Genomic DNA, 10,000 nt, shown 5'->3' with positions numbered 1-10,000 from the left:
CTGTATGAGCTGCAACTGTCTTATGGTCTTTTTGGGAAGGCCAGTGAGGAGTCCATTACAGTAATCCACCCTGCTGGTGATGAAAGCATGCACACGTTTCTCTAAGTCTTGTCTGGAAACAAAGCATCTAATTCTTGCAATATTTTTCAGATGATAGTATGCTGGTTTAGTTATTGCTTTGACATGACTACTGAAACTAAGATCTGACTCTAGTGTCACACCAAGATTCCTGACTTGATGTTTAGTTGTTTGACCCCTAGAGTGAAGGGTTAGGAACTTTGTCTTTGTTTCAAAATACAATGACTTCAGTTTTGTCTTTGTTTAACTGAAGAAAGTTTTGGCACATCCAACTATTGACTTCATCAATGCAGGGTTAGGCGTCTAACCCGTTAGGCGATAGGGCTAAGTAGAGCTGTGTGTCGTCTGCATAGCTGTGGTAAGCAATTTGGTTCTTTCTCATTATTTGGCTCATTGGGAGCATATACAGGTTGAACAGAAGTGGCGCAAGAATTGAGCCTTGAGGGACTCCGCATGTCATGGATGTCCACTCAGACTTATGGTCACCTATACTCACATAATAACCTCTCCCATCTAAGTATGACCTGAACCATTTTAGGACTATCCCAGAAAGCCCCACCCAGTTTTCCAGCCTGTCAAGAAGTATGTTATGATCGACAGTGTCAAATGCAGCACTGAGGTCGAGTAACACCAGCACTGATAGTTTGCCTGAATCAGTATTTAAGCGAATATCGTTTATTATCTTTATGAGCGCTGTCTCTGTGCTGTGATGCGATCGGAAACCAGATCGAAAATTGTCAAAGGATCCATTCAAGCTCAAGAATTTGTTCAGCTGATTGAAGACAACTTTTTCAATGATCTTGCCTATGAAAGGAAGATTTGAGATCGGCCTATAGTTGCTTAATATGGTCTTATCCAGATTGCTCTTCTTCAGGAGGGGCTTGACAACTGCAGTTTTCAGGGAGTTTGGAAAACTCCCAGAGAGAAGTGAGGCATTTACCACTTCTAGAAGATCTGCTTCTAAACTGTTTAACACACTTTTGATAAATGATGTGGGGAGTGTGTCAAGAGCGCATGTTGATGTTTTAAGGTGCTGTACGGTTTCTTCCAAAATTTTGCCATCAATTTCTTTGAAATCAGACATAGTAACTACTTTCTCAGGTGGTTTGATCTGTCTGACCTCAGTGCAACTCAAGGATGTGCTGATCACCTTTCTGATATTATTGATTTTCTCAGAGAAGAACGAAGCAAACTCACTGCACTTGTTCTCTGAGAGCATTTCTCTGGGAATCTGGCTTGGAGGGTTTGTCAGTCTTTCTACAGTAGCAAAAAGAGTGCGTGTGGTGTTTAAATTGCTGTTTATAATATTTGACAAGAAAGTCTGTCTAGCTTTGCCTAGTTCCATATTGAAAGCATGCAGGCTATCTTTGTAGATGTTATAATGGACTACAAGTTTAAATTAAAAGATTAAATTGTCTTGTTCATCCTGACTAAGAAGCAACACAAGTGTGTGATCATTCTGAACGCCGCTAGACTGAAGAATACTCTCACACACTTCAGATGCTGGTCTCACACAGATATGAGTTCATGTGTCAGTAACAACATCTGGATTCCAGAGACCGATTGAGGTTCATTATTTAATCTGATTATCAGCACTAGTGTATCAGTATCAGTGTACGAACTACAGTGTGCGGTTCAGATTCCAGCGTGTGGATCAAGGGTTAGCATGATGATGATACAGTATCAGATGTGGTGTAATGGTGAGTAAAGGCTTTCTGGTGGAGGTTTGATGTTTCTGTAGCAGGTCTGAGGCGTGTGTGTGTGTGTGTGTGTGTGTGTGTTGATGCTGTTCTCACTGTTTGAACTTCTGCAGCAGTGTGTCGTCCGGCGAGCCCAACACCTCGTGGATCTTGTTGACCTGGTCGAGCTCGTTACGTCCAGGGAATAACGGGCTCAGGCTAGAAGACATGAAACGGCCCGTTAGAGTATGATGACCATTCCAGACAGGAACACTCACACTCACACACACACACACACACACACACACACACACACACACACACACACACACACACACACTAGCAGTACCTGAGGATCTCGAAGAACACGCAGCCGGCGCTCCACACATCCATCTTCTGAGAGTAGTGTCCGTCGGTCAGCAGACACTCGGGTGCTCGGTACCAGCGGGTCGAGATGTACTCGGTGTGAGGAGGCCTGGAGGAGATGCTCCTGCAGGACCCGAAGTCTGCCAGCTTCAGAACCTCGTTCTGTCAGAACATCAGGGACAGTTTTCAGAACCTCGTTCTGTCAGAACATCAGGGACAGTTTTCAGAACCTCGTTCTGTCAGAACATCAGGGACAGTTTTCAGAACCTCGTTCTGTCAGAACATCAGGAATGGTTTTCAGAACCTCGTTCTGTCAGAACATCAGGGACAGTTTTCAGAACCTCGTTCTGTCAGAACATCAGGAATGGTTTTCAGAACCTCGTTCTGTCAGAACATCAGGGACAGTTTTTAGAACCTCGTTCTGTCAGAACATCAGGAATGGTTTTCAGAACCTCATTCTGTCAGAACATCAGGGACGGTTTGTTTTCAGAACCTCGTTCTGTCAGAACATCAGGGAGTTTTCAGAACCTCGTTCTGTCAGAACATCAGGAATGGTTTTCAGAACCTCGTTCTGTCAGAACATCAGGGACAGTTTTCAGAACCTCGTTCTGTCAGAACATCAGGGACGGTTTGTTTTCAGAACCTCGTTCTGTCAGAACATCAGGGAGTTTTCAGAACCTCGTTCTGTCAGAACATCAGGAATGGTTTTCAGAACCTCGTTCTGTCAGAACATCAGGGACGGTTTTCAGAACCTCGTTCTGTCAGAACATCAGGAATGGTTTTCAGAACCTCGTTCTGTCAGAACATCAGGGAGTTTTCAGAACCTCGTTCTGTCAGAACATCAGGGACAGTTTTCAGAACCTCGTTCTGTCAGAACATCAGGGACAGTTTTCAGAACCTCGTTCTGTCAGAACATCAGGGACGGTTTTCAGAACCTCGTTCTGTCAGAACATCAGGGACGGTTTTCAGAACCTCGTTCTGTCAGAACATCAGGGACGGTTTTCAGAACCTCGTTCTGTCAGAACATCAGGAATGGTTTTCAGAACCTCGTTCTGTCAGAACATCAGGAATGGTTTTCAGAACCTCGTTCTGTCAGAACATCAGGGACGGTTTTCAGAACCTCGTTCTGTCAGAACATCAGGAATGGTTTTCAGAACCTCGTTCTGTCAGAACATCAGGGACAGTTTTCAGAACCTCGTTCTGTCAGAACATCAGGGACGGTTTGTTTTCAGAACCTCGTTCTGTCAGAACATCAGGGAGTTTTCAGAACCTCGTTCTGTCAGAACATCAGGAATGGTTTTCAGAACCTCGTTCTGTCAGAACATCAGGGACGGTTTTCAGAACCTCGTTCTGTCAGAACATCAGGGACAGTTTTCAGAACCTCGTTCTGTCAGAACATCAGGGAGTTTTCAGAACCTCGTTCTGTCAGAACATCAGGGACAGTTTTCAGAACCTCGTTCTGTCAGAACATCAGGGACAGTTTTCAGAACCTCGTTCTGTCAGAACATCAGGGACGGTTTTCAGAACCTCGTTCTGTCAGAACATCAGGGACGGTTTTCAGAACCTCGTTCTGTCAGAACATCAGGAATGGTTTTCAGAACCTCGTTCTGTCAGAACATCAGGAATGGTTTTCAGAACCTCGTTCTGTCAGAACATCAGGGACGGTTTTCAGAACCTCGTTCTGTCAGAACATCAGGAATGGTTTTCAGAACCTCGTTCTGTCAGAACATCAGGGACAGTTTTCAGAACCTCGTTCTGTCAGAACATCAGGAATGGTTTTCAGAACCTCGTTCTGTCAGAACATCAGGAACGGTTTTCAGAACCTCGTTTTGTCAGAACATCAGGAACGGTTTGTTTTCAGAACCTCGTTCTGTCAGAACATCAGGAATGGTTTTCAGAACCTCATTCTGTCAGAACATCAGGAATGGTTTTCAGAACCTCGTTCTGTCAGAACATCAGGGACAGTTTTCAGAACCTCGTTCTGTCAGAACATCAGGGACTGTTTGTTTTCAGAACCTCGTTCTGTCAGAACATCAGGGAGTTTTCAGAACCTCGTTCTGTCAGAACATCAGGAATGGTTTTCAGAACCTCGTTCTGTCAGAACATCAGGGACAGTTTTCAGAACCTCGTTCTGTCAGAACATCAGGAATGGTTTTCAGAACCTCATTCTGTCAGAACATCAGGGACAGTTTTCAGAACCTCGTTCTGTCAGAACATCAGGGACAGTTTTCAGAACCTCGTTCTGTCAGAACATCAGGGACAGTTTTCAGAACCTCGTTCTGTCAGAACATCAGGAATGGTTTTCAGAACCTCGTTCTGTCAGAACATCAGGGACAGTTTTCAGAACCTCGTTCTGTCAGAACATCAGGAATGGTTTTCAGAACCTCGTTCTGTCAGAACATCAGGGACAGTTTTTAGAACCTCGTTCTGTCAGAACATCAGGAATGGTTTTCAGAACCTCATTCTGTCAGAACATCAGGGACGGTTTGTTTTCAGAACCTCGTTCTGTCAGAACATCAGGGAGTTTTCAGAACCTCGTTCTGTCAGAACATCAGGAATGGTTTTCAGAACCTCGTTCTGTCAGAACATCAGGGACAGTTTTCAGAACCTCGTTCTGTCAGAACATCAGGGACGGTTTGTTTTCAGAACCTCGTTCTGTCAGAACATCAGGGAGTTTTCAGAACCTCGTTCTGTCAGAACATCAGGAATGGTTTTCAGAACCTCGTTCTGTCAGAACATCAGGGACGGTTTTCAGAACCTCGTTCTGTCAGAACATCAGGAATGGTTTTCAGAACCTCGTTCTGTCAGAACATCAGGGACAGTTTTCAGAACCTCGTTCTGTCAGAACATCAGGGAGTTTTCAGAACCTCGTTCTGTCAGAACATCAGGGAGTTTTCAGAACCTCGTTCTGTCAGAACATCAGGGACAGTTTTCAGAACCTCGTTCTGTCAGAACATCAGGGACGGTTTTCAGAACCTCGTTCTGTCAGAACATCAGGGACGGTTTTCAGAACCTCGTTCTGTCAGAACATCAGGGAAGGTTTTCAGAACCTCGTTCTGTCAGAACATCAGGAATGGTTTTCAGAACCTCGTTCTGTCAGAACATCAGGAATGGTTTTCAGAACCTCGTTCTGTCAGAACATCAGGGACGGTTTTCAGAACCTCGTTCTGTCAGAACATCAGGAATGGTTTTCAGAACCTCATTCTGTCAGAACATCAGGGACAGTTTTCAGAACCTAGTTCTGTCAGAACATCAGGGACAGTTTTCAGAACCTAGTTCTGTCAGAACATCAGGAATGGTTTTCAGAACCTCGTTCTGTCAGAACATCAGGGACAGTTTTCAGAACCTCGTTTTGTCAGAACATCAGGAACGGTTTGTTTTCAGAACCTCGTTCTGTCAGAACATCAGGAATGGTTTTCAGAACCTCATTCTGTCAGAACATCAGGAATGGTTTTCAGAACCTCGTTCTGTCAGAACATCAGGGACAGTTTTCAGAACCTCGTTCTGTCAGAACATCAGGGACTGTTTGTTTTCAGAACCTCGTTCTGTCAGAACATCAGGGAGTTTTCAGAACCTCGTTCTGTCAGAACATCAGGAATGGTTTTCAGAACCTCGTTCTGTCAGAACATCAGGGACGGTTTTCAGAACCTCGTTCTGTCAGAACATCAGGAATGGTTTTCAGAACCTCATTCTGTCAGAACATCAGGGACAGTTTTCAGAACCTCATTCTGTCAGAACATCAGGGACAGTTTTCAGAACCTCGTTCTGTCAGAACATCAGGGACGGTTTTCAGAACCTCGTTCTGTCAGAACATCAGGGACGGTTTTCAGAACCTCGTTCTGTCAGAACATCAGGGAGTTTTCAGAACCTCGTTCTGTCAGAACATCAGGGACGGTTTTCAGAACCTCGTTCTGTCAGAACATCAGGGACGGTTTTCAGAACCTCGTTCTGTCAGAACATCAGGGACGGTTTTCAGAACCTCGTTCTGTCAGAACATCAGGGACAGTTTTCAGAACCTCGTTCTGTCAGAACATCAGGGACGGTTTTCAGAACCTCGTTCTGTCAGAACATCAGGGAGTTTTCAGAACCTCGTTCTGACAGAACATCAGGGACGGTTTGTTTTCAGAACCTCGTTCTGTCAGAACATCAGAAATGGTTTTCAGAACCTCGTTCTGTCAGAACATCAGGGAGTTTTCAGAACCTCGTTCTGTCAGAACATCAGGAATGGTTTTCAGAACCTCATTCTGTCAGAACATCAGGAATGGTTTTCAGAACCTCGTTCTGTCAGAACATCAGGGACAATTTTCAGAACCTCGTTCTGTCAGAACATCAGGGACGGTTTGTTTTCAGAACCTCGTTCTGTCAGAACATCAGGGAGTTTTCAGAACCTCGTTCTGTCAGAACATCAGGAATGGTTTTCAGAACCTCGTTCTGTCAGAACATCAGGGACGGTTTTCAGAACCTCGTTCTGTCAGAACATCAGGGAGTTTTCAGAACCTCGTTCTGTCAGAACATCAGGGACGGTTTTCAGAACCTCGTTCTGTCAGAACATCAGGGACGGTTTTCAGAACCTCGTTCTGTCAGAACATCAGGGACGGTTTTCAGAACCTCGTTCTGTCAGAACATCAGGGACAGTTTTCAGAACCTCGTTCTGTCAGAACATCAGGGACGGTTTTCAGAACCTCGTTCTGTCAGAACATCAGGGAGTTTTCAGAACCTCGTTCTGACAGAACATCAGGGACGGTTTGTTTTCAGAACCTCGTTCTGTCAGAACATCAGAAATGGTTTTCAGAACCTCGTTCTGTCAGAACATCAGGGAGTTTTCAGAACCTCGTTCTGTCAGAACATCAGGAATGGTTTTCAGAACCTCATTCTGTCAGAACATCAGGAATGGTTTTCAGAACCTCGTTCTGTCAGAACATCAGGGACAATTTTCAGAACCTCGTTCTGTCAGAACATCAGGGACGGTTTGTTTTCAGAACCTCGTTCTGTCAGAACATCAGGGAGTTTTCAGAACCTCGTTCTGTCAGAACATCAGGAATGGTTTTCAGAACCTCGTTCTGTCAGAACATCAGGGACAGTTTTCAGAACCTCGTTCTGTCAGAACAACAGGGACGGTTTGTTTTCAGAACCTCGTTCTGTCAGAACATCAGGGATTTTTCAGAACCTCGTTCTGTCAGAACATCAGGAATGGTTTTCAGAACCTCGTTCTGTCAGAACATCAGGGACAGTTTTCAGAACCTCGTTCTGTCAGAACATCAGGGACGGTTTGTTTTCAGAACCTCGTTCTGTCAGAACATCAGGGAGTTTTCAGAACCTCGTTCTGTCAGAACATCAGGAATGGTTTTCAGAACCTCGTTCTGTCAGAACATCAGGGACAGTTTTCAGAACCTCGTTCTGTCAGAACATCAGGGAGTTTTCAGAACCTCGTTCTGTCAGAACATCAGGACGGTTTTCAGAACCTCGTTCTGTCAGAACATCAGGGACGGTTTGTTTTCAGAACCTCGTTCTGTCAGAACATCAGGGACGGTTTGTTTTCAGAACCTCGTTCTTTCAGAACATCAGGGACGGTTTTCAGAACCTCGTTCTGTCAGAACATCAGGGAGTTTTCAGAACCTCGTTCTGTCAGAACATCAGGGACAGTTTTCAGAACCTCGTTCTGTCAGAACATCAGGAAGTTTTCAGAACCTCGTTCTGTCAGAACATCAGGAAGTTTTCAGAACCTCGTTCTGTCAGAACATCAGGGAGTTTTCAGAACCTCGTTCTGTCAGAACATCAGGGACGGTTTTCAGAACCTCGTTCTGTCAGAACATCAGGGACGGTTTGTTTTCAGAACCTCGTTCTGTCAGAACATCAGGGACGGTTTTCAGAACCTCGTTCTGTCAGAACATCAGGGACAGTTTTCAGAACCTCGTTCTGTCAGAACATCAGGAAGTTTTCAGAACCTCGTTCTGTCAGAACATCAGGGACGGTTTTCAGAACCTCGTTCTGTCAGAACATCAGGGACAGTTTTCAGAACCTCGTTCTGTCAGAACATCAGGAAGTTTTCAGAACCTCGTTCTGTCAGAACATCAGGGAGTTTTCAGAACCTCGTTCTGTCAGAACATCAGGAAGTTTTCAGAACCTCGTTCTGTCAGAACATCAGGGACGGTTTTCAGAACCTCGTTCTGACAGAACATCAGGGACAGTTTTCAGAACCTCGTTCTGTCAGAACATCAGGACGTTTTCAGAACCTCGTTCTGTCAGAACATCAGGGAGTTTTCAGAACCTCGTTCTGTCAGAACATCAGGGATGGTTTTCAGAACCTCGTTCTGTCAGAACATCAGGGACGGTTTGTTTTCAGAACCTCGTTCTGTCAGAACATCAGGGACAGTTTTCAGAACCTCGTTCTGTCAGAACATCAGGAAGTTTTCAGAACCTCGTTCTGTCAGAACATCAGGGACGGTTTTCAGAACCTCGTTCTGTCAGAACATCAGGGACAGTTTTCAGAACCTCGTTCTGTCAGAACATCAGGGACAGTTTTCAGAACCTCGTTCTGTCAGAACATCAGGGAGTTTTCAGAACCTCGTTCTGTCAGAACATCAGGAAGTTTTCAGAACCTCGTTCTGTCAGAACATCAGGGACGGTTTTCAGAACCTCGTTCTGACAGAACATCAGGGACAGTTTTCAGAACCTCGTTCTGTCAGAACATCAGGACGTTTTCAGAACCTCGTTCTGTCAGAACATCAGGGAGTTTTCAGAACCTCGTTCTGTCAGAACATCAGGGATGGTTTTCAGAACCTCGTTCTGTCAGAACATCAGGGACGGTTTGTTTTCAGAACCTCGTTCTGTCAGAACATCAGGGACGGTTTTCAGAACCTCGTTCTGTCAGAACATCAGGAATGGTTTTCAGAACCTCTGAAACCGGGTTTTCATTACAGATTTGCATAAAAAAACTTTTGCAATATTCTCTAAAAGTTGATAAAAAACTATTGCGAAATGACGGCGTTTCCATTAACCGATGTTATGCGACTCTCAAACGTATTTTTGTTTTCCTCTCGTGATAAGTCATTCCAACAATTATAGCAACGGATGTTGGAAGGTTTAGGTTTATCTCAGCACCGCACAGCCATTATGGGTCAGGGTTAGTCCAGCATTACTGGCAGGGACAGACTCTTCTACTGCGATCGGCTCATGAGGAGTTTCTGGGTGTTTCTCCCTCATTTCTGCTTCAACCTCTTGATTTTGGCATTTCTTTGTGGTTTAGAATCCAGTATTCCCGTAATTCTTTTGTCTTATATGAGTTTAATAAAGAACTCTGTCCAAACATACCGCGTCATCTATGTCAGGTGACTGTAAATGCCCAAAAATGTTTCCATTGGAGTTTTGCGAAATATTCCTTTTCCGAACTGCCTGATAAACTCCTCATGCGAGAGTAAACACTGTTTTTCGATATATGGGAGTTTTTGCGAAATTGACGTGTTTCCATTGGGCGTATTTTCAATTCGCAATTTGAAGGGTAATGGAAATGCGGCTACACACACACACACACACACTCTCTCACACTCACACGTGTTGTGAAGTTCTCATGTATGTGTACAAGCACACAACTGTTTATGAATGAGTTTAACCCTTGACTTACTTTGATCAGGATGTTCTCCGGCTTCACGTCTCTGTGGAATATCCCTCGGCTGGGTTTAGGAGAGGAACAGAACAGCGTCAGTAACGTCACACACACACACACACACTGCAGCGGGTGAGCGTCAGTAACGTCACACACACACACACACACACACACGCTGCAGCGGGTGAGCGTCAGTAACGTCACACACACACACACACACTGCAGCGGGTGAGCGTCAGTAACGTCACACACACAGACACACACACACACACAC

The 10,000-nt window shown here is 44.8% G+C and overlaps 1 protein-coding gene across 3 annotated transcripts in view; it reads right to left on the bottom strand.

Moving 5' to 3' along the window:
* The window catches only part of mok (MOK protein kinase), an 18,514-nt gene that overhangs the window by 6,730 nt on the left and 1,784 nt on the right, over nucleotides 1-10,000 (bottom strand). For 2 of the 3 annotated variants that reach the window (XM_081347328.1, XM_081347329.1), the window contains exons 6-8: nucleotides 9,745-9,793; nucleotides 2,107-2,285; nucleotides 1,875-1,976 (exon numbers count right to left, since the gene is read on the bottom strand). In XM_081347328.1, coding sequence (XP_081203454.1) covers nucleotides 1,875-1,976; nucleotides 2,107-2,285; nucleotides 9,745-9,793 — 330 coding nt within the window. The remainder of the gene's footprint in view (nucleotides 1-1,874; nucleotides 1,977-2,106; nucleotides 2,286-9,744; nucleotides 9,794-10,000) is intronic. The other variant, XM_081347330.1, reaches the window with a different exon arrangement.

The sequence above is a fragment of the Scardinius erythrophthalmus genome, assembly GCF_964197995.2.
Source record: "Scardinius erythrophthalmus genome assembly, chromosome: 19".
Lineage (NCBI taxonomy): Eukaryota > Metazoa > Chordata > Actinopteri > Cypriniformes > Leuciscidae > Scardinius > Scardinius erythrophthalmus.
The sequence above is the reverse complement of the archived record's forward strand: the minus strand, read 5'-3'. Positions and strand labels throughout refer to the sequence as shown.